At 48.6% G+C, this 24,377-nt stretch overlaps 1 protein-coding gene across 1 annotated transcript in view; it reads right to left on the reverse strand.

Annotated features, from left to right (window-relative positions):
* Positions 1-21,895, reverse strand: part of LOC117878591 (prolow-density lipoprotein receptor-related protein 1-like) — a 35,433-nt gene extending 13,538 nt beyond the window's left edge. Inside the window, exons 1-18 of the mRNA XM_034772929.1 lie at positions 21,793-21,895; positions 19,228-19,347; positions 17,643-17,870; positions 16,177-16,290; positions 15,926-16,045; positions 14,851-14,976; positions 13,086-13,292; positions 12,405-12,573; positions 11,536-11,704; positions 8,846-9,071; positions 7,628-7,753; positions 6,373-6,597; positions 5,408-5,719; positions 4,167-4,376; positions 2,997-3,215; positions 1,743-1,958; positions 926-1,164; positions 20-149 (exon numbers count right to left, since the gene is read on the reverse strand). Of these exons, the coding sequence (XP_034628820.1) occupies positions 20-149; positions 926-1,164; positions 1,743-1,958; positions 2,997-3,215; positions 4,167-4,376; positions 5,408-5,719; positions 6,373-6,597; positions 7,628-7,753; positions 8,846-9,071; positions 11,536-11,704; positions 12,405-12,573; positions 13,086-13,292; positions 14,851-14,976; positions 15,926-16,045; positions 16,177-16,290; positions 17,643-17,870; positions 19,228-19,347; positions 21,793-21,847 (3,211 nt within the window). The 5' untranslated portion in view covers positions 21,848-21,895. The remainder of the gene's footprint in view (positions 1-19; positions 150-925; positions 1,165-1,742; positions 1,959-2,996; positions 3,216-4,166; positions 4,377-5,407; positions 5,720-6,372; positions 6,598-7,627; positions 7,754-8,845; positions 9,072-11,535; positions 11,705-12,404; positions 12,574-13,085; positions 13,293-14,850; positions 14,977-15,925; positions 16,046-16,176; positions 16,291-17,642; positions 17,871-19,227; positions 19,348-21,792) is intronic.
* Positions 21,896-24,377: the final 2,482 nt, after the last annotated feature.

Raw genomic sequence — 24,377 nt, forward strand, 5'->3', positions numbered from 1 at the left:
GTTTTAAAAGCTTCCTTACATCCTGTTTCATCACTGCCATCTCTGCAGTCTCTTTCCCCATCACAGCGCCAGATGTCTGGAACACACTGGTCTCCACTGCTGCAGGACCACTGCATTGCACTGCAGTGGAGTTTCTCATGCTCACAGTCCTGCAGATCAATCACAACATACTGTAAAGGCACTCTAGGCTAGGGGACACGACAGTCAGAGCCTTGTAACCCTTGCTGTCTTGAGTGTATCGTATCTTAAGCATGCCAGGGTAGGGGTGGTCCCCAGATGCATTTTTCACTCCTCCCTCCCACCAGCATACAGGTGCATGGCCCTACATCAATGGCCAAGAGTCCTAGCCTAAGGATGTCAGCTTTTCAGAGGACTGAAAGAACTTGTATGGTCCCTGGCAAGAGAATTCCTTAAAAAACAGGAACATTTGCATCTGGGGCACCAGGGCTGCTTTTTTGGGGGCCTTCTTTAAACTTGCTCACTGTTCAGAGAAAGCCATAGTATAGGGTCAGTGTTAGTCTGCAATGTATTTGCCAGAGGGTCAGCTATTTCTTGCCAGGGTTTCTAGACTAGAAAAAACTAGTAGTTGGTTTCTTCTCCCCCACCATATCATGCTTTGGGTAAGAGCATAGCCCCAGATACTGGATTACACAAGGGAATGCTCTGCTGTAGCTGGCCTTTGGTGCTCTGCGTTACGCTTCTTCAGCTCATCCTTCAGTGCTTTAAGGACCAGGACAAACTGCTTTAGAAGAGACTGTTCAGACTTAAGATTCTATTGGCTGGATTGCTCAGATCCCCTTCAAGTGCTACCAGCAGGTCTAAACTCAGAAAGGCGAGAACCCCAGTACTGGGAGTGTGCAGTGCTAGAAGTTTGGATTCCCCACCCAAGCCCTGGTAAGTTAAATAGTAGCCTTGTTTCCAATACCTGCTCATCGGTTCCATCCTTGCAGTCTATATCCTCATCACAGAGCCAGTCCTTCAGCACACACTCCCCACTTCTGGGGCACTTCACTTCCCCCAGGCGGCACAGCAGTGGTTTGGGGACTGCACAGTCCTCCTCATCAGAGTGATCCTTGCAGTCATTGTCCCCATCACAGCGCAGGGAGTAAGAGATGCATTGGCCACTCTTGCACTGGAATTCAGATTTGCTGCACTCTTCACGAACTGCAAACCAGAGCTGCAGTTTAGTCTAGCGGTGAGCTGGCTTGCCCCAGAGTATATATGGAAGCTGCACTAGTACTTTCAGAGTGTACTAGAATAGGCAGAGACGTATCAGCTATGTAACAGGAGTGAAGTTTAGGGAAGCCCACAGTGGGGCAGCCTAGATAGCTAACTGAAGACTAATGTGACTGGTACTCTGGCTGTCCTAATGCCATATTCTGCACTGAAGCAGCTACATACTCCACTCCAGCTGAAGAGTGAGGTGTGGGGTCAACCTAGTCCAACACCCAGACTTGCTGCCTTGAGAAGGAGCTCTGTGGTAGTGGAGACCCAAGAGACTGATCCAAAACAATGGCTCCTTTCTAGAAGTGTGCGGTGTCTGGTAAAGGGACTGAGGGGGGGTTCTATGCTTCTCTAGATGGTGTATTCCTGTAACATGCTGCTCTGCCGTGGAGGGGTACAAACCAGCCCTAATCCTAGTCTGCAGTACCTGCTGTAAAGGAATGCTGCCTGAAATTCCCTTATTCCTGCCTGTTATGCCATGAGCCAAGGAAACCCACACACATCTCTGCTGGTCTTACCGCAGCCCTGCTCATCTGCTTCGTCAAGGCAGTCTGGGTTGCCATCGCATAGCCAGCTCTCTGGGATGCAGCGCATGTTGCCGTCACAGCGTAGAGCACAGTCTTGGGTTGGCTTCCAGCAGCCGAGCTCGTCTGAGCCATCTGGACATTGCTGCACGCCATCACAGTGATTCTTCTCCTCGATGCACTTGTTCCCACTCAGACACTTAAAGGCTCCTGGGAGGGAGGGAGGGCGGGCACAGTGTTAGCCAACCATGCACATGTACTGAGTGAAGGTGAGCCTGACTCTGCAAGGGCTCCTGCTTTGCTAGGCACTGAAGGATTCTGCATTATGAGCAGGGCACCTAACCTCACTTGCATGTAGGCCAAGCTATTCAGGTAGCCATAGCAAAGCTGAAGGTTGCTTCTCACAAGTTCTAGGTATAATTCACTGCCCAAAAACTAACCACTAGGTATTTCTCTCCTCACACAGGAGAGCAGTCTTCTAGAACCAGGCAGAGACGGGTCATGGAAGAGACTTGCATCCCTAGAAGGATGCAGAGATCATGGCCAACTCCCACCCGCAGTGAGCAGGATGTCTGCTTCCTTTAGTGCCTGAGTGAAGTTGGTCCAAAGATAGATATCACCTCACCCCACCCTGCTCTAGGGCTACAATGCTGCACATTTTAGTGGTGTAAGTGAAGGCAGAATTCAGTCCCGTTACTGAAATCTACAGCTCTTGCGGATCATGTGCTAGAAGGGGATGCAGTGCTCAGGGGAGATTAGAGTGTCAGTCACTAAAGACCATGGTTTGCACAGGTCAGTGAGGACAGTCACTTGTGACAGACAAAACCAGCTCTATTCAGAGCTCAGGCCAAGTCTGCAGGTCTAAATCAGATGGGGAACTTCAGAGCCCCTTTTTGTAAGTGTGTTACTGACTGTAGTGCAGGAGTATCAGTGTTTCAACCAAGGTTTTCTTGACTGACACTGGTAGTAGGAAACTGATTTTTTGAATAGGCAAGCAAGTCATGGGGCAAGTCTGGTCTAGTTTGGTTTGTGCCTCTGATGGGAGCCTGGCCTTCCTGTGGTGGAGAACAGTCCATGTGTATGGATTGTGCGCCTGGAGGAGAGTAGCATGGCCCCCTCCCTGCACACAGCTCCAAGTCTAACATGGAGTAAGCAGAAGTTGCTGCTAATGGACACCACCTTGTCTGTTGCCTGTCACTCAATGGTTAATGCTGCTGCTATGTTAGAGCCCATGCAAACAGATTGTACCTGGAGTGTCACACAATTGAGAACAGTCTTCTTCATCAGAGCCATCCTTACAGTCTCTCTCCCCATCACACAGGTACTCATGGGCGATGCACTCAGACCCATCTCGGCAGGGAATCCAGGTGCGGGGACAAGACAGAGGCAGCACTGCTGTTGTCTCCTTAGCCACTGGGAGAATGGTGGTTCTGGCTGCAGGTGGTGGAAGAGTCACTGGCTCTGGAACTAGAGAGGCTTCAGGTTAGCATGGTTCCCTGGTGGTGCTGGGAACCAGCTTTGCTTTCAGTCTCCCCTGCAGTCCAACTATCACCCCCCAGGATAGTCTGCTCTGGTGGGCTGCAAGAGTGGCTATGAGTTACTTGAGCCTCTCAACCCTGTTTAGTACAGGGAACCTTACCCACAATACCATGCTGCTAGTGAGCCAGTAGATGGAGCATGTGCCTTTCAAGAGCCAAGCATGGCTGTTTGGCAGCAGTAGTGACATGCACTACAGCAGGGTCCACAGTATAGAGAGTGCACAGCAAGCTATGCTCTAAGTCACAGACAGGCCCATAGTGTTCCTATGGGGGAGTGTCTGAGTGAGGGGCAGGTGGCACTCCTGCTGCTCCAGACCCACCTGGTTAGGTTTGTACCATGATGTTCCAGCCATGGTACTCTTGCACCTCATTATCAGGCTCAGATTTAACTAGCAAGAGCCTAGATGACTAACACGGCGTAATGAGGGGACCGTTTCCTGTACCAGACCATGCTGTTAAGGCTGAGTGGAGCTGTGAGCTAGTCTGACAGCAGAGCAGACACCTGGTCTTCCTTTCACAGGCAGCAAAAAGTTATTCCCTCAGCTTCCCAGCAAGTCAGAGCTTAGCGAGAGCCAGGTCTCTAGACTTGGAGCCATCACAGCGATCAGCATCTTGCACCAAGTTACCCTGGTCCTACAGCTGTCACTTAAAGCTGCTCTAAGTTATGTCAGCAAGAGTGATCTTACAAGGGCTGCTCTGGTAGCTAAGGGTCAGCCAGATCCCGGGGAAGCCCCTCCCCCAATACCCAGCGAGCTTTCAGCAGCTAAGGATGTATCAGTGCTGGAAAACTCCTTCTGCTTGAGGGCAGCTAGCTTGGCACTCTGCCAGCAGGTACAGGCTAGTAGAATCAATTCATGCCAGGAGCCATGTAAAAGCTTACCTGTCTCCAGTGGCATGGCCAAGAATGCCACTACTTTCTGTATATTGGCTTCTTCCACAGTGGAAACTGGCTCCATTGTTCTGTCCCATAGCAGGAGAGTGGTCTTGTTGATGGACACCAGGTAGGGTTCATAGGCGGCTGCTATCCCATATGTCCAGCTTGTCTTCAGAGTGTCTTTTCGATGCTTAGCAAGACTCAGAACCTGCAGGCCTGCAAGACAGATCAGTGCTAGACTGCTCTTGTACACAGGAGGCTGCCTGTTAGGCTAGTGACCGTCAGGCATGTGTACCCAAGGGACCCTATGTATTTGTTTTAAAAGCCATTTGCTTGGTATGTTTAGTGGTTGCCAGTACTCCAGTAGGTGCTGCTCCACAACGGTTGTGTCCTTCCTACTGCTTAAGGAATGGTGTGCTAAACGTTTAGCTACCAGGAGTTTGTGGAGTGCCCCTTGGGATTCAGGCAAAGCAAACTAGGAGTTTCCTTATACCTGAGGCTGCAAGATGCCTTTTTATAGGCTATGGTGTCCTGGTATTTTATTTACAAGACAACCCTGTACATCTCAAATGGGCCTGGGGTAAGATATCCCGGGCATGGAATGGTCATGGAGTAGGTTTGAGCATTCAGCTGCTTTGAGAACTTGATCCACTGGCAGCAGAGTCCTCTAAGCTTCCCTACATTAGGGGCCAATGGCTTCCTAAGACAGTCCTAGCCATTTTGGGGGACAGATGGCAGAAAAATGTAGTATTAGGGGACTTCACCTATCTGGCATAGGTAGCTGGAATCAAAGCTTGCCCTTTGCTAGCTCTTAAGCCAAGATCTCCCCCTCTCCCCCCCCCCCCCCCGACCCTCAGTGCTGGTACTACCACCACCACGACCACCTGCAGATCAAGATCAGGTCTTTGCCTTGTTCAGCACATCAGTGTGTCTCTGGCTGCTAACCTCAGGGAGTCTAGACAAACCAATGCTAGAATTGCAAACTTCTGTACAACACAGGTACCTACTGGCCTGGGCTACCTGTTGGAGTGCCAGCACAGGTGCCTACTGCTAGTGATCTTTGAGCTAATGTTGCTGTTAAGGTGAAACAGTTTAGGAATCTTAAACCCCCCCCCCCCCCACTACACAGAGTTGAGCCCTTTGGTAAATGTTTGTTAAGGGTCAGGATCATGAGTTTAAGCCATCAGCCTTGCTAGGTCAGCTGCAATACCATTTGTAGAACTCTAATCCAACAATTCAGTTCTTACCCAGGTCTTTTGAACTCCAGAGGATGCTGAAGGACTTTGTGTCCAGAGCTATCTGAATGTCTCCTGACCAGGTTTCATTCCAGGCATCATGCACATCACCTCCAGCCAGGTTCATCTGCTGGAGGGGTTTTCCATTCTCAAGCCAATAGAGGGTTGCTCTCTGCCAGTCTAGAAACTTGTGTGTTATGACACTCTTGGAATGGTAGAGCACACTGGTTGCCATGCCAATGAATCGGGTAACACGGATGTCAGTTCTGTCACATGTCAGCCAATAGAGGTCGCCAGAGGGGATATCAACAGTGGCTGAGCAAACTGCAGGAAGAAACATCACTTCAGTGACCAGCGACTCAGAGGCACATTCAAAGCTCCTTTCCCTGGGAAATGGACTCAGACTGAAGCACAAGTTACTTTGCCAGGAGGTTTGTACTCAGACCTGCTAGACAGCAGGTCTGGCCTTGATTTGTATAGCCAGGCGCTATTACTAGAGAGCATGTGTCTGATACTATGCTGCAAAGGAAAAAAGCTGTGTGTGTAGCCACTTCCCTGCTCCAGTCTTCCCAGTGGACTAGGCAACTTTCCCTGGGCGCCAGTATCAATAGTAACAAACTCTGCAGCCCCACACAGGATGTCTCAGCTGCCCCCAGGCCACCTTGTGTTCCCCTCCCACTGCTTTGAGGGGGAAGAAGGGTTTGTATTGGACTCCCGGAGGCAGGACCTGGCTTCCCTTTGCCAGAGGAGATGGCAGTTGAGAGGCCCTCTCTCCTGCAGTGGGGAAGCCAGGCCCTGGGGGTCCTGGCACTTCCAAGGTTTGGGTGAACTGGTAAAAAGTTATGGCTAAAAAAGTCACAAGACTATTCTGTTAAAAGCCAGAAAGTGAAGGTAGTTAGGCATGGGACATTGGTTCGTTGTAGGATTCTTTGTAAAGTGCCTGTCTTCGAGGTGAAGTCTCAGGCTCAGCATCTCACCTGGCAGCCCGGTTTGGATGGCTTCTTTCCTTCGTGGCTGTCCAGTGAAGCGCATCAGGTCCCCTTCATCATCTGTCCAGTAGAGGAAGTCTCTTTTCCAGTCAACATCCTGCAGGTGGATGTTCTGTGGCCACTCCAGCACCAGGGTGCTCTTTAGAGCCGAACCCTTCGGGCCCACTTGCAGTAAGTAGATCTTTTTGTCAGTCGAATACAGGAGGGTCAGCTCTGTGAGACAGGTTAGTGCCAGGGTTAGACTGCCATGCATTAGTGAGAGCCAGGATGCTAACCTATTAGGTATTAGAAAGCTGACTATCCTAGCCCCATCCAGAAACGAGCTATCTGCACTCCTGAGCAGGGTGATCAAACTCAGCCCCTCCTACAGGAGTGGATGAGGTTTAGTTTCTTTGGAGCCAAGATGACCTCATGAAGAATGCTCCCTTTTAAGCCTCAGGGGAGCCCCCCTTTGCCAATTGCAGCTGAGTGAGGTGTTGGGGGGAGTTCCAAGCTATCTAGGGCAAAGACTTCAGCTGAAAGCCATGAGCTAGCCAATTGCAGTAGGAGCAATGCACTTAGTGCACAGCACTATTCTGTATTCAACTTAAATCCCTCTGGCAACTGAGGCTAAGTGGTCCACCTGGGGTGATCACAGCAGCCTATACCCAGGAATGGCTACTAGCCAGATCACACCCTGGAGACATGGCTCTAGCCTCCTGGATCATCCATGTTGACCTAACACCATCCTAGTTATTTCTACTACCCACTCACTTAGCAGCAGCTGGGGAGTTATCAGTGGGGTCAGATGCAAGAGCTCTGTGCCCTACAGCTCCCTCTGAGAAAGGTCCATGCCCTTGATGTCCCCAGCTGCCACACCCAACAAGGTGGGGTATCTTCCTGTTGGAATTTTAGCCTTAGTTTGACTGCCCATGGGAGTTATGTTGGCCACCAGACTAGTTACCCTGCACTGCTGTAGAGGGCAGGTTGATTTGAAGGAGTGCATTCAGATATCCCCTTCACCCCATATTGGGGCATCCTCCCCCCTTTAGAAGAGTTACTGGCACTCAGGCCAGTGAGCCAGTCATACTGTGTCTGACTAGGCCCCTCTGCTTGGAGACCTGACTGGCCAGAAGGATGGGAGAGCTGGGTTCTCTGGGTGACACCATGCAGGGAGTGCATTGCTTGTCTGAGCCTCCCAAGGCAGCTGTTGAGTAAAATACAAACAAACATGACAACTCCATGTTTGGAGCCACAAGCCTACCTGCACACTTGCCAGAAGGCAGAAGGAAAGTGCCCTCTGGGCAAGCACACTTATAGCCCTTCGGATGGACAGGTGACAAGAGGCAGATGTGACTACACAGTCCTGGAGCACATGCAGTTGTGTTCCCTAAGAGCAAGGCAGTTGGCATTAGATTACTGACAATTAAAATAGAGAGATTTGCCTAGAGTCACTGGCAGTGGATTATTCTCTGGACTCCTATGCCAGAGGAAGTCTACTACAGAGTCTTGGGACCTTCTTGCTCCAGATACTGACAACCTGTCCTGGAGCAGTGCTTCACTGGCCAGCCTAGAACCCCACTAGTATTTCCTCTGGGCCACTCAGGTGGTCAGCTACAGCCAACCAACCCCCTCCTTCTCCACTGTAGTGCTGAAGCATGTAGATGTGCAGGCAGACCTCCCAGCCACCTTAACCTAGTAAGAACTTCAGACTCCAGGTCAAATGGCAGACCTTGAAGGATGGCCAGTGATTCTTTGGGCCCCAGTTCTCAGGTACTCCCATCCTTGCTCTGGGGCAGGGATGGGATGCAAAGGTGACTCAAAGTGGGGGGGCCCCCTTGTTGTGTGTGCAACTTCTGGAGCAGCCTCTGGGCTGCTCCAGTGCATCATGGTGCCCTTTACAGCCAACCCCTTCAGGCCCCACCTGCAGCAAGTACATCTGAGCATCCTTCTCTGACTCCCACCAGGAGTCAGAATAGGTACAGTAGAGTCTGCCAATGCCCCTGACCTGCCTTCTTTGCCAGGAGCTGGGAGAAACTTGGGGTATCCCTACTCTGACCAGGGATGGCATTTCCATGCCCTGTAAGCCCCACCCCACCAGAGCAACAGAAGGCTTTGGTGTCATTGACAGACCCGTGATTTACTGAGTAATCAGATCAGAACTGTCTTCATACCCCATCTGAAGTTGCCCAATGCCTAGTTGATCCTTTGGGAAAAGGAACCCTTCCATTAACATACAACAGGGGAGCTAACAGGACTGGAGTGACTAGTTCAAGCTTTCAGTAGCTTCCTGCACAGAGTCACCATATGGGAGCTACTCAGTTAGCAGAGCAGGGAACTGAATTGAAGTACTGCTGTTTGGTTCTGGGTGCCAGGCTCTGCCTTGTTGTAGAATTGGTGAAGCTAGCGGCATCATGACAGTTACTGCAGTGTAGCTGGATTCCACCCCAACAGTTGGGGGAAGCACTCTGCTCAAACTTACTTGGAGGCTGTTGGAGTTCATGCAGCACAGTGAATGCAGAGATGGTGCCGTTCAACAGCACCACTTTCTCCCCTGGTGAGCTGCGGGAAGCAGAGAGGAGTTTTTCTTGGTCTGACCAGAAGAACCAGTTCTCAAACACCACTAGTCCCAGAGGGTCCTGATCTTTCAGTAGCATCTCTGGAAAGGAATATCGCCCACTGCCATCCACCTTTATAGTTTCTATGGACTGAAAGACAGGTTGATTGACGGGTCAGTATTGGGGTACCACAGTAGCTCTCCAGGATTACCAGCATTCAGTGATGCAAGAGTTACTCTATAAAGCACATTTATATTGCCTGAACAGGAGGTAGGTCTGACATCTCTTCTCATTAGTGTTCATAGCAAGTTCCATGGACAGTTTAGTTTTGCCCAGAAGTTATTTGAACTTCAGGTCTGCAGGCTGCTCTAGTTCATGAGAGATCTAGCAATCCTGCAGAGACAGGATCACACTGTCTCTTGCTGGGACAGTTTGCAGTTGTCTAGTGAGCTAGTTACCTTGGAAGAGAAGCCATTTGTAGAGCAGAGTACAAGGCCTTCAGAGCTATGAGTTAGTTGTGTCTGTATAATGTAGAAGGGAAGGTGGAGTGATCTCTGTTGCCTTTTTAACCACACCTTTACTGCAGATCTTAGTAGGCAGTTTAAACTAGCCTTGCATGCCTGATGCTAGCCTGATTCCCAGTACCCCCATTTAATAGGAAGACTCACGCTGCTTCACCCCCCATGTTCACCATTTGTATATGGTTTTGATCTCAAGGTGTACTCTGTATAAAATAGATCATTTGAAAACCCATCTGCTGAACATCCTGTTGAAGTGTCTAACACTGCATGTAAAGTTATGAAAATCCACTATACGATTGTCACTGAAATACTTAACTCTGGGTAGTGTCCACAAAACATCTTTGCAGAGGCAGAGGCAGAGGCACACTAGTAGGCCAAGGGGCTAAACAGCCATTACCTACTTAACTGTCCATTCACTAGCAGGGGGAAGGTATAGCCCAGAGACCTACATTGCAGGAACGTTCTCAAACCTTGTGTCCACATGGGACTGTCACCATGACTCAGCAAGGATGTTTCTAGCATGAGTTAAAGGGGAAGGAAGACACTCGATTGCACCTCTCCTCCTTCCATCTCTGCTCATGAGAGCAATGGCTCAGAACTGAGCCAAGGGAGTAGCCATCCTAGGCTGGAAGTGGAGTCAGCCTGAGAGAGACATTTTGCTTTTAAGTTCATTTAGGGATCTGGACAAACTGGAGAAGTGGTCTGAAGTAAGTTGCATGAAATTCAATAAGGACAAATGCAAAGTACTCCATTTAGGAAGGAACAATCAGTTGCACAAATACAAAATGGAAAATGACTGCCTAGGAAGGAGTACTGTGGAAAGGGATCTGGGGGTCAGTGGATCACAAGCTAAATACAAGTCAGTGTAACTATTGCCAAAAACAAAAAAGCCACCCCCTAACATTCTGGGATGTATTAGCAGGAGCGTTGTAAGCAAGACATGAGAAGTACTTCTTTGGCTCTGTGCGGATTAGGCCTCAGATTGAGTATTGTGTCCAGTTCTGGGTGCCACATTTCAGGAAAGATGTGGCTAAATTAGACAATTGAGACTAGCAACACAAAAGGATTAGAGGTCTAGAAAACATGACCTATGAGGGAAGATTAAGCAAACCCAGTTTTAGTCTGGAAAAGACAGAGGGGACATGAGTTTAAGTACATAAAAGGTTGTTACAAAGAGGGAGAAAAAAATATTCTCCTTAATCTGAGGATAGGACAAGCGGCAATGGGTTTAAATTGCAGCAAGGGCGGTTTAGGTTGGAGATTAGGAAAAAGCTTCCTGTCAGTGGACAAGCACTGGAATAAATTGCCTAGGGAGGTTGTGGAATCTTCATCATTGGAGGTTTTTAAGAGCAGGTTGGACAAACACCTGTCAGGGATGGTCTAGATAATACTTGCCCTGCCAGGAGTGCAGGGGACTGGACTAGATGACCTCTTGAGGTCTCTTCCAGTCCTAGGATTAGCTTCTCTCTCATCTTGTGTTTGTAACTAATCTTGATTTAATACTTGCAATCACTTAAAGACAAATTTAACTGCAGCAACAGATTTTATTTAAACCTGGGTGTTTAAACTTTAAGCATCTCTACTTGGGCTGGCAAGTCTGGTGCATCACCCCCCACTGTTGGAATGACAGACTATCCATGAACTTGCACTGTCCAGGGTACTGAACAGCACAAGATACACATTTCAGGGGAAGCAAGGCTGGGACTGGGGATATGTTGGTGTCACCCTGTATGAGATTCATGAGTGACTTGTCAGAGTGCCTATTTGGCTAAGAGTAAATTTGCATGCTGAAGGCTGTGACCAGATTCTGGAGGGGTTGTGGCTCACCAGCAAAGCAGTGTAAAAGGCACCCTAGGCTGCAGAGCTGAAGGGACACTGCCAGGGTGCTATTGGGATTGCAGAGTAGGATTTTGAAAGGATGGCTTAAAACAAGGTTTAGAAATGGCATCAAGTGGTAATGGATCTTCAGGCTCCTTTCCCCAGAAGTCAGCAGTATTTTAGTGACCTGCCAGGGCTGAACTCCTCGGGACAGCCAGCTATTTCTGAAGCTGGTCCCATCAGTTATTGTAACCAGGAGCTAGAGAACTTTGTACCTCCTTATACTCGCTGATCCAGTACAGTCGGCCAGTTATGGAATCCAGAGTCAGCCCCAAAGGTTCTTCCATGGGGACAACAGCAAGCACTTGTCTGTCAGAGCCATCCATCCCTGCGGCTTCGATCACGGTCCTGCCCTTCTCACCACGGTTCACCCAGTACATGTACCTGGGAGGAAGGTTACAGGACAATGCTGAGTATTGCATTCTGGCTTACTAGTTGATATTCACATGCAGAGGTAATCATGATGCAGACGGAGGCTGCTCTAGAGCAAGTCACGCAGGTAGGTCTCCCAGCAGAGCGCTAGGCTTGTTCTTTATCAAGGCGATGGCTCACCACATATCAGGTGGCCTTGACACTGCTTATACTGGTGCTTACAGCTGTTCTGTTGGCATGATGCAAACAGGTTCTCACCAGCGTGCTACTTACTAGATCGGGGGTAGGCAACCTATAGCATGCGTGCTGATGGTAGCATGTGAGCGGATTTTCAGTGGCACTCACTCTGCCGGGGTCCTGGCTACTGGCCCAGGGGATCTGCATTTTAATTTAGTTTTAAATGAAGCTTCTTAAACTTTTAGAAACCTTGTTTACTTTACATACAAATGTTTAGTTATATATTAGACAGACTTTCTAAAAGTGTTAAAATGTATGACTGGCACACGAAACCTTAAATTAGAGTGAATAAATGAAGACTTTGCACACCACTTCTGAAAGGTTGCTGACCCCTGTAGTAGATAGGGGTGAGACTAAAAGTTGTGCACTCAGTTTCTAACCAAGGAAGAAGAAAGCATCCAAGATGGAAGTTTAGTGGTTACACAGGCAAATCCAGACAGCTTTAGAGAGGTTCTTGCCCACATTTGGTTCTCACCTTTTTGCTGGATACACACTTAGCTGCTCAGGTACCAAGTTCTTTTCTAGCACCTTTACGTACCCCCAGCCATCATTTAGACCAACACAGATGGTCTGGGGATGGTTGCTGGCCCAGTAGAGCTGCCCTGTGAACCAGTCTACAGATATGCTGTTCACACCTTGGACATCTAAGAGACAAAGGATAGTTAGTGATGAAGTCCCTGCTCTCTAAACCTCTATGCCCCAGAGGCAGCTACTAACCCCATGAAATCAGTGTCCCAGTGGAGAGTTCCTTTGGATTAGATCCAGGGGAGAGATGAACCTTGTGTGCACATGACTAAGTGTGGCACAGGACAGTATGGTCCCTGCTAGAAGAGGCCACCCCATAGTTACTGACTAGCTGTCTTTTGGGATGAGGCATCTTATACCCCAAGCCTAGTTCTGCTGTGCAGATTGGACTTGCAGGGCAGATGGGATGAAGCTGCCCTCTGTGTAGACAGAGGCATGGCCTGTTGAGAATTTTCCAGCCCTCCTGCTGGGTGAAGCACTGTACATAGACATCAAGATTCATTACTCCTTTCAGCCCTGAGAGCTGAAAGTAGCGTTTACGGCATCCTAGTCTGAGGGATGAAGTGGTACTGTGATCTATTCCACCTCAAAGCCCATAACGCACAGCGTGCCTTACTACAGGGGCATTTACCTGGGTAGAGTAATGTGTTGCCCTTCCCAGGCATATAGACATGCAGACTTTTGCCTTCATCTACCCAGTAGTAAGCTCCCCTCAGCAGATCATAAGCAATCGCTCCAGGCGTGGTGTTTGTGGAGATCAGGCTCTGGTGGGTGCGAGTTCTCACATCCAGAAGAACAAGGTCAGGGCCACTTGCTAGCAAGATTTGTGTAGCGTTGTCTGCAGTGGAAGATGGAGGGGTTATATGCTTGTTACAGAGCCAGCAGGCTCATGACCACCTTCCCTCCACCCCTGCTGAGCTGGAGGGAAAGGCATGCCAGGGGGGGTCCTGTGCTGCCCATGCCAACATGGAGCTGGGATGCTAGTCATCCTCACAGTACACCACTGGTGGGGACAGCCTAGCATTAGCAGAGAAACAGGCTCGGACTGAGGAGGTGCAGCCAGAGGCAGTCTGGTAGCCAGCTGGAGGAAGGCCAGAGAGTGGACAGGGGTGAGCAGTAGCTGTGGCCAGAGGCTACAGGGCAGCACCACTTACACAGGAGAGGGGATCCCAGCTAGGACAATGCCTGCATGTGCTGGTACTGGGCTGCCCTGGTGGCTAGGAAAGTGATCTTACCAGGAAGATCGCCAAGTTCTGCCAAGGGTATGGCACCTTGGCCTGTCTGGCAGCCCTAGTAAAGAAGTCTCCCACTCCCCAAAATACAGCAATGTTTATGGGGATACTAAAAGCTGGAGCACCTGCCTGAGCTGGGGGTTTGGAGAGCCTGCTACTAGACTTCTAGATGCAATGGAGCACTAGTGCCTGCAGCAGCACCTTGCAGCGGGGTCAGTTCTTGCATAACGGCATGTGATCTACTCCAGACCAGCCTTGCCATGAGTTAGGTGTCTTTGAGTGGGCCTTCTGTGTGGCCACATGTAGTGCTGCTAGGATCTCTTTTTATTGAAGTCTCATTGGAATGCAGCCACCTCTGGAGGCACTGCTGCAGGTAACTGGCACTTGTCGCACCAAGGATGCATGGGGGAGCTCAGAGGAAGCAGTCTTAGGTCAGAGCAGGTTACATGGCATTCCCTTAACTGCGGAAGGTTTACCTAGTCACCATTAGCATCTGGTTCCAGGAGTTAGATATTGCAAATCCAATGCACAGGCATTAGTTTAAACCCCTCTGGCATTAGGGGGTAGAGGCCTTGTCTCATCTTACTTGATAGGGGGACTTGGAGAATGGTTTAGCCATGGCTAAGCCAGGCAGAGGCTTGCTTGGATTCTGTACACAGCATCTGCTATTTAATAGTGACAGCTGTGCCCAAGACTGCTTTTCAGTGCTCAGCCCCTCTAGAGACCTTGTCCAAGTACTGATGGGCCCTCTAGTTCCAGGCTTATCCCTCATCTAGCTGGGGTCTCCCTGCTCTGGGCTGTCAAGCTAATGTCAAGGCCTGTTCAGGACTGGTGGCCAGTTTGAACCTGTCCTCAGAGAAGGGGAACATGCCCACTTTAAACAGTGTTTGCTGGGAGAGTCAAGTTTATGAAGGGACAGGAATTATGCTCAAGTTGCTAGTCCCCATAACCTTGGGAGGGGTCAGCCAGGTAGGTTTGGCATAGCTACTACTTGCAATATCAGCTAGACAGCTGGGTTACCAACTATGACAAGCCAAGCAGTAGAATCATTGCTGCAGTCTTCCCAGCAGTAGGAAAACTAAACACTTCATGTGTTAGCCTGGCTTTCAATTGGCAATATGAGTAGCCCAGTCCCACTACCTGGAATTATCAGGTGTTACTTACCAGCAACTTCACAGATAGTGCCAGAGTGAAGCTGGTACCCCTTTACACAGTCACAAGTAAAAGAACCTAGTGTGTTCTTACACAGCTGGCTACAGGGACTATACACAAGGGAACATTCATCCACATCTGTAAGAGGGAGAATGTCACTAGGTTAGGAAACTGAACAGCCAATGCCTCACAAGCTTTCTAGGCCAGTCTGTCTCCCTTTAAAGAAGCTTATGGCTAGGAGCAACAAGTGCCACCCCAGTGTTTGTGGCATTTAGATCTCAGAAAATGCCATTAGTCCAAACCCTCTCTGCATGCAGCAGTAAGAGGCCACTGTCCAATACCTGCTCTTACACACCAAGCAGTGGAAAATGCTTGCTCCTATTTGTGTGCAAGTTTGAGGTGCAGTGGTGTGGCCAGACAAGATCTCCCCCACAGCAGCAAGCCAGTATGCTTACAGCAGCAGAAGTGTCATACCAGCCAGCAATGAAGTACTCGGCTGTTGACAATTCAGTGGGCTAAAGCCTTGCTCACTACAGGTCTCATCATCCTGTGCAATACCGTCCTCTGGTGCTCCAGTGACCATGTGTATTGTACCCTTTCCAAGGGAGGGAACATGGGTAGGCTGCTGTGTTTCTCCTCTTCTCCAAGATGGAATCCTTGCCTGGGCAAGGCTCAAGAACACTTCAGGCAAAGACACACTATACTGGCCTTTACGGAGATTTAGTAACCCCAATATCCCTGGGTGGGTGGTAAGAAACCAGTCTAACATGGGGCCTCTGGATCTTCATGCATGAAACTCTACTGCCAGGGCTAAGAGACACAGCTCTTAGCCAAGACTCTATTAGACCAGGATTGGCTGGCTGCCTGTAGAGGCAAGACTGTACAGATGATTAGTAGTGAGCATTCAGGGTTAACTGGAATCCCACCAGCCATGGACTCCCCACAGTGGGGAAAGGAAAGAGCTCCCTGCCCCCAACATCCACAAAGCAGATTGCAACGGTTGACGAGCACATGCTCTCAAGTTGCTTTTGGAGGCTCCCTCACACCCCTTTAGGAGATTGTCAAACAGGTGCCGCTGTGCCCCTACCAGTACAGTTCTGTCCATCAGCCTGGAGCTCCCAGCCAGCACCACAAGAACACCTCACGCCCCAGTTGGTATCTGTGCATTTCTCCATGCAGCTGCCGTTGTTCAGAGAGCAGTTTTTGCCTGCATAAAAAAAGGGAACAAGCCTCAGCATGTGAAGTTGTGTTTAGAGGCTCTCAGAGTAAGTTACATTTCTGACAGTTTACTGTCTAAGGGGTTCTACAGCAGAAAGATGCAGCAAGCTGCTAAGTTACCACAAGTACTGAGCTCGTCAGTTCCATCTAGACAGTCTTCTGCCTTGTTGCACATTAGCGACTCCAGGATGCATTTCCCTTCATCACACTGGATCATGCCTTCTGGGCAGTGGGCTGTGTGAGAAGAGATCAAGTTACAAGATGTTCTGCTTCTGCCCTCACTTGGAAGAAATAATTGTTGCCACATGTTTGCCAGAGAAGTTGTCAGACAGACTCCTTGGACAGAATTAAAGTTATGTTTTATTAAGGGAAAGTGGATAAGAACTTTAGTTTCTGATGCTAGCCATTTCCTGTCTGAGCCTATGCCAAGGCTCTGTGGAAGTTTGCATTTGGAGTCCTGATGCATCAGGGAACTTTCAATTAAAGTATTAAATTTGTTTTCACTACTCTGATTTAGCAAGATTTGCATGAAACTTTCCCAATTGTGCACTCCTGCTGCTTACTCCTAGACTAGGTCATTGTGACATTACAACAGATTGCCTGCTTTTCACAGCAGTCAGAAGTTCAACTCTCCTTTCAGATTGGAAGTGAGTAGATAGCTCACATCCTAAGCAAACCTGGATACAGATGCAGCACATGGCAAGAGTGGTTCATCAGGACTGACTGCTTCAGAAAAGTTATCATGTGGCTCATAATTATGGAGTGAGGTATTGAGTTGTACCTCAGCTGTCTGAGGACTAAGCTTCCTTCCATATCCCTACTACATGGAATAAGAGCTAGAGTTGGACTATGGAGAATGGGCCTTCATGGACATTCTCCACATGGATGAGGTGTCCAGACACTGAAGGGGACAACTTGATCTCAAGTTAATCTGTTTTCTAAAGAGATGAAACCACCAAAATAACCTAACTTAGCAAGAGCACCTTGGGGGGGGGGGTAGTTTGTCTTTTAATTAATTGTTACCTCAGAGGCTGTCCCGAGAGATTGGCCACAAGCAATAGCCAGGCCTGACAGGACAAGTCTTAGCAAGGTTTCATTAAAATGGTGGCTGATACTTGAATAGTGTTCAGTCAGATTCTCTCCCCATTCCCCAGACTCCATGGGTGTGGGTCTCCACTAGCTCAAATGCTGTGAGTAAGCATCCCATCATGGGTTGATGCACTTGGGATGGCAGGGTTCAGACAGTGTTTTGGGCTCTGAAGTTAGTCTCCTTCCCTAGGTTTCAGAGCCAGAGCTCTAGCCCCAGCTGCCCTTCAAGTACTGTCTGTACAGACATTTAGAGCACTAGCTGAAGTCCAATTGGCCCATGATGGGTGGCTCACTCCCATTAATTCAGATGCTATGTGGACACCTCATTACTCAATTTTCCCTTCTGACCCATTCACAGCAAGAGGAAAAATTTTGACACTAAGGTGTAAGTGGCTAGAGGTGGATTCAGCACAGGATTTTAGGTAAATTAGAGATGGTCATGTGGTTGGCCAATGACCTCTTGGACATGTCAAAAAATACCATTACCAGTTACATACCACAGACTTCTTCATCTGAAGAATCTCCACAGTTGTTGATGCCATTACACTTCCAGTCTTCCATAATGCATACTTTGTTCTTACATTGCCATTGTCCTGGTAGACAGCGGTTCTGGGGACAGTTTGCTTCATCTGAACCATCTTCACAATCTTCGTGGAGGTCACAGATTTCCCAAGGATCAATACATTGAGAACTCCCCCAACATGGAACTTTTCTGTCTCCACAGACTATCACAAGAGACAACAGGTTACCATAACAGCAGTTTACCAATTAAGTTCTGGTTTGATCAGGTATAAAGGGACTAGCAGCTTATTGGACAAGGCAGAAATTCTTTGAAATCTCCTATCTGTCCAGCGTTCTGTGAACATGTGATCTATTTCATAGACACTAATCTGTCCTTGTGAGGAAGACTCCTTCAGCAGGATTTTGGCCATGTCAATTTACAAGGCACACTTGTTTTCTCTAAGCCCCAATCACTATCTTGAAGTTCAAGCATCTAGTGTCTGGAAGCCTTCACTTACAGAAGCCTCAAAAATTTTCCTCAGCAGAGACATGATGAGCAGTCTCTTCAACAGGTCGATATCTAGTTACTAGACACCAGAAAACAGCAAACAAGAACAATCCTACAGCAAGTCAACCCCAGGAAACTTAAAGGTTAGACCAGTGGGAAGGGTCATGTTTGAACAACGTTACTGCAGTGTTTTAAACTCAGCCATGTGCCAGACTAGCCATCCCAGGTGAGAAGCACCCTGGGGTGCAGTGAAGTAAGTTTACAGGGTTGAAATTTGCTTCATTAAGAGGCTCCCACTAAGTCAGTCTCAGAAGAGGACCCAGTACTATTGTCCTGGGTAGTTTAATACTGTTATTTACCTGAATAAAGAACCCTCACTAAATATCAGGTCACCCATTGACCTACTTTGCCTACAGTCCAGTTACAAGCAAGCCATTCCTTGTGCAACATGGGAGGGGGAATTAGTTCATACTAAAGAGCTCAGGCACTCACATCTTTGACTCCAAGTTGGGACTCTTACACAAGCCATACAACAAAGCCTCTTGGCCTTCAGGGAGGCCATTGTAGTCTTGGACTCCCCCCGCACTAAAGAGCTAGTGGTTCTAAAGCACCACTCCGCCAAGCAGAGTGGAGAGGCCCACCACTTCCCCACCCTGAATGTTGGGCACCTATACCACCAGTTAGCTTTCCGGGGAAGAGCCCTGCCATGCTATGCCATTCACAGATATCAGACATTGGTTATGGTCCCCCTCATCCAGAAAGCCAATGATCTCTGGATTTCCAGTATTGAGGGAACAGATGAAGAAGCAGACTCCTTCCTTCTGCATTTGACATTAGAAGCAGCCACACTCTTTAACATGAATTCCTAGACTCCTCACTCTGCAGGAGGAATTTCAGTGAGAGGAACAGCAGCTCAGCTCATCTCACTCCAGAGGTCTGCTGCAATGGAGCATGCATTCAGTAGTCAGATCTTTGCTGTTAAAGCAAGTAGCAGAGAGCGCATTTGGGAACTACATTTCTAGATACACTTTGCCTCCAAGCATCTGTATTGATAAGCTTAGTGTACTACATACCACAGTTTCTCTCATCTGAGCCATCTAGGCAGTCACTGGTACCATCACAGAGCCAGGTACTAGAAATGCACCTTCCATTGTCACACTGCCAGGTGTTTGGGTCACCACGACATGCTGCTTCTGAACAGGAAGGAAAGTTGTTAGCTGCAACATAGCAACTCAAAGTGATGCAAGGCAAATCACTACTGCCACCCTGTCAATTGTAGGATACTGCTATCCTGTGGGCATGCTGGACCCTTCCAGCCTGGAGAAGAGTAACCAAGCATGTAACAGCTAGGCTAATGCCACTAGCATTGTAGCAGTCTGATTTTGCCTCTGCTTGTTTGATGACTAGAGCCGATTAAAAAACCCAATACAAAAAACCAAACACCTTTGTAGGAGATTTCAGTCATTTTTTGCAGGGTTTGAAGGAGATCTATTTTCTGGGGAAGTTTCCATCACATGAGATGGAAGTCAAAATGCTTACCAGCCAGTTTGTGATGAACATAAGTGTCGGCCAATAAATGTTTGCTGCCAGTTTTTTGTTTTTAAAAGCACAACTTCAATAGAGATTGAAGTAGCCCTAGTAAAAAGCTCTGCAACTGCTCCATCCTAACAGATTTCAGACCAAAATGTCATGAAATTTAGGTTTTAGAGTCCAAGCTTCAGTGAAGACTTTCCCACAACAGAATGAAAAAATTGGACAGCCACATGGTTTTAGAGTATAAGACTATTAGACCAGCCTCCCTGTTTGTCCATCTACTCCAATATTTCATAGATTGGGAGTACTGAGAGCTAGATTTAAGCATCTGCAAGAACTGACAGTCCTGAGTTTTGGATTCCAAGGATCTTTCATTGCCAATGAGTAACAAGTTATGTTCCAGATAAAGCTTCCCCCCCAGCCCAGATCAAGACTAGGGCATGGGGCATTCTTGGCCAGCTGTCTGGGAGGAGTTTTAATAAAGTGTTTAGTGGGAAGCAGAGTCAGAGGGCTTGTGCACAGAGCTATGCAGGACACCAGTCTTCAGCCAAGAGGTGCCCTTAATGGTCCTGAATTGTAGGCTGGGGAGCTGCTGTGGACTGCAGGCTTCCATAGCTAAAGGCTTCTGGGATTTGCAGCCACTTACTGCAGTCAGCATGCATGCTTCACTCTGAGCTCAGCCAGTGTTAGTCCTGCTAGACAATTGTGACTGCCACTTCTCACCACATCCTGGTGATGCGGGACCCCTGCATCTAGCATTTTGGACTACACGGATTCTCAGCTGAGAATCTACTACACAAAGCCAATTGTTCCCGCTTTGGCTGAACTCTTCGGTTACTTGGATTGCTCTTTGCATTAATGTTAACACTCCGCTATGAAAGCTAGCTGAACTGCAGAGCAATAGAACTTCGTATTCTTCCAGTTTCACTGCTAGCGTTAACTCTCAGGCAAGTGGCTGAAATTTCATTTCATGCTGGAGAGAAAGTGCCACAGGGGTTAACATGTTTGTGTATAACAGAGGGCATCAATAAAACCTGTACAGATCACACAACAGCCACTATAGTCAATCAGTTTAGTGCAATTGAGGTTAGCAAGTTTAGTTTCCTCTCTGGCATGTGAGATCTGACAGACATCCTTACTGAACAAGGCCTATGGAATTTTATTTGATTCCCCCATACACAGATGCTCCACCTGATATTTAGGTGCTTGCCAGGGCAGGAAATACTTGTCTGCAATCAAGGAATGCCCTTTGAGTAGGGGACAAGCCTACTCTATCTGCAATTAAGGGCATCAGGTCAAGTTCACACTTTTACAAAGCTAACCTCAAAGAAGCATTACCACATTTAGATCTCAAGGCTTCCTTGGTTTAGATTGTAAACCTGCATAAGAAATGGTGCTAAAAATCAGAAACTACCTTCAGTATTTTTATTGTTCCAAAGATTCAATGGAGTTACACTAGACTGAAGCCTATTAATCAAATTAAGAGTAGTAAGGAAGTTTTGCTAGTGTAGTTCCAGATGCTGGAACGCATGCTGATGTGGTAACAATGCCTAGATAGAACCCAACACTGGTAGTCCACCATAGCTTGTGCCTCTTAACTGCTTCAGCTGGAGAATCATTCCCTATGACCAAGAACTTAATTAGGATCATGGCAAAGGACACAGATTCTCTTTTCATGCCAGAATCTCAAATTAGGTTCAATCAAATTTTCTGGACTATGGTAACTACTATTAGATCAGTAACAAGGTTGCTACACTTAATTCTTGAATGAGTATTTTATGGTTTGAGATGGCATAGCTGGAGAATTCAGGCTAGGAAAGAAGTTTCATTTAACCATCTGAAGTCTGAAACATATCTTGTGTGCTTTTTTGGGCCCGCTTTATTTAAAGGCAGTGGGTTTTTGTATTTTGCTTTTTTAAGGTCGATATTCAACCTTTCTATAAGCTGAAGGGCTTTTATACAGGAGTCTCTCCTCCAAGTACTCAGTGTTGTGTGACTAGCACCAGAAGCCTCATTCTTACATCTAATGAATCAGATGGGTTGCATTTCTGTTGGAGTGTACCTCTCCACTAGGAATGTGGTATTGGTATAGTCGCAAAACTCACCACAGTGCTCATCACTCCCATCTGGGCACTCTTGTTCTCCATTACAGAGCCACATGAAAGGAATACATTTCTCTCCACATGCAGCCTGCTGCAAGGCATGACAATTTCTTTCACCTGCAGAGAGACAGACATACAAGGCTGGAGTCAGAGCGTAGGCAGCCTGCCAGGTTCAAAAACTAGAGTGCCACTCAGTTGTAAGTGTTCGTTCCAGCAGGAGCAATTCATTGCTGGAGCACATAGGAAGGTCAGACTGGGCAGCCCTTGGAAGCATCTAGAGGGACAACCCGGACTGATTTTTGAGGAGGCAGTGAAGTGTCAAGGACACCACTCGGTGACAGGCTAGTTACAGGTTAGGATTGATAGCGATCCCTGGTCCTTGGGGAGGGGAGGCAAAAGTCTTCATCTAATACACCATGGCATCCCAACAGCAAGGTATTGTCTTTAATAAAGGCTCCTTCTCTTCTGCACTGTGGCATGTTTCTCACTGTTTCTCAGCACTGGCTCAGTCGGTAACTTTGCTGCAGAAGTGTCTGGAGTTTGAGAAATGCAATACACAGGCTGGGAGTTGGATCTGATCGACACCTCCATTACCATCTTCATGAGGGTTTACCTGCACTACCACTTGAGAGTTAAAAGGAACTCACAAGAGTCACTGGTCTGATTATAGTCCAGAAAACACAGTCTGGTCAGGACTACTAGGGTCTCCTGAGATTAGAGTGGTTCAATGCCCAAGCATGATGCCTCAGTGAGGGAGGCAAGTAGTACACTAGCATCAGTGAGTCAACAGCCATTTGCACCATACACCCGAGTATGGACTAATGCTCTTCTGCTAAAGGTGGTACCCAGGGCACTTTGCACTGTCTGCTGTGGAACCATGTCTCTATCAGTCGCATACCAGATATAACAGCCCAAGGGACAGCCTGGATAGATTCTTGTGAGCCTGGAAGCAGAATGTAAGCTATCAAGACAGTCTGTATACACTAGTGACTGGGAATGTTCCTCTCTAGCTAGCATTTGTGCTTTCCTGCTTTATCCTCTGTCACAAGAGGTTTGATTGGGCCTTCAGTACCTTGCTGTGCTATTTCACTCCAAAATCAACAGATCAGGTCAAGGTAGGGGCCTCCAATTCTAGAGATTAGTAGTGTTCCACTAGAGGTCAAATGAGGAACTGCTAAGTTGCCCATTATGCATGGTCAGCTACATTAAAAACCACTTAATATAGGCTAGTTAGGGCTACTGACTAAAGAAACCTGCTACTCTGAAACCTGACTAAAGACAGCTGCTCCTTGTTAGAGCCTCTCAGCTCCACAGAGGTAATGCACATGGCTTGAGCCAGCCCCATCACCTCCCCAGTGGGCCTGCTATGCCGATTGGCCTCAGACTGACAGATCCTAGCAGGAAGGCATATGCCACAGCCTCCCTCCAGCAGCCACCCCAAGGAGCAAGGTGGGAAGAAAGCAGAGGCGGGGTACCTCTTGCCTTCTGGAAGTGTAGAGCCAAGTTAAAGGGCAGTGTGTAGGGGCTTGGCGAGGTCCCTCCTTGCCCTACCATACAAACAAGTGCTTGAAGCCTCAGTAAGTTGTACACTACAGCAGTGGTTCTCAGCCTTGTCACTTGCAGATCTGAGAAAATTTTCCAGTGGAGGTGAGGACCCCTTTGGAAATCTTAGGCTGGTCTGCAGACCACCAGGTTGAGAACCACTGCAGGACAGCACACCTGCGCTGTTGGATAGCAGTCACTGGACATGGAGTCATTTTGTTAGCATTTGACATACATAAGGGCTTCGCATTACATGATATAAGAGCACTGTGTCTGCAGTGGTTTTCAACCTTTCTTCATTTGCAGACCCCTTTGGAAATCTATTGTCTGTAAATAACAGACAAGACTGAAAGCGGAGTTCTGATCTAAGTCTTTCAGAGACCCCTTCAACAGAGTCTGGGAGCCCCCCAGGGTCCATGGGCCACAGGTTAAAACCACCTGTCTAGGACACTTGAGGTGTGACACACCCCCACTCACCCTCTGCACCAGGATATTCTTTTTACCATCATCCCTGATCACACTTCAGCTCAGGGGACTTTCACCGTGGAAAACTGACTATGCAAAGTAAGAAACAGACCCCCGGAATCCAGCCCTGCCCCAAGGGGGCAGGAGCCCCGACAGGTCCCCTCTCGCAGGAGCCTTGCTAGGGGCGGGGAGACTCGCAGCTCACCTGCGGGAAGCTCGGTCGGTTCCCGAGTCAGTGCCCAGGGGCATTACGCCGGCAAGCGAGCGGACGAGCTACTCCAGCCCAGCTGCGAGCCACCCCGTGGCGCTACCGAGAGCGCGCAGCCTGGCACCCAAGGGAACCGGGCAGCGGCGCCCCCCAGCGAGCCCGACTCCCGGCTGCCTGGTGAGCCGGGGGAAGCCAGGGCCCCGCTCCAGCTCGCCCCGGGGGCCTCGCCCCAAACCCTGCCGCTCGCTGCCCGGCACAGGTGAGTGGGGCGGGGCTCGGCCAGGGTTTGGGGCGAGGCCCCCGGGGCGAGCTGGAGCGGGGCCCTGGCTTCCCCCGGCTCACCAGGCAGCCGGGAGTCGGGCTCGCTGGGGGG

Source organism: Trachemys scripta, chromosome 5, assembly GCF_013100865.1.
Source record: "Trachemys scripta elegans isolate TJP31775 chromosome 5, CAS_Tse_1.0, whole genome shotgun sequence".
Taxonomy (NCBI): domain Eukaryota; kingdom Metazoa; phylum Chordata; order Testudines; family Emydidae; genus Trachemys; species Trachemys scripta.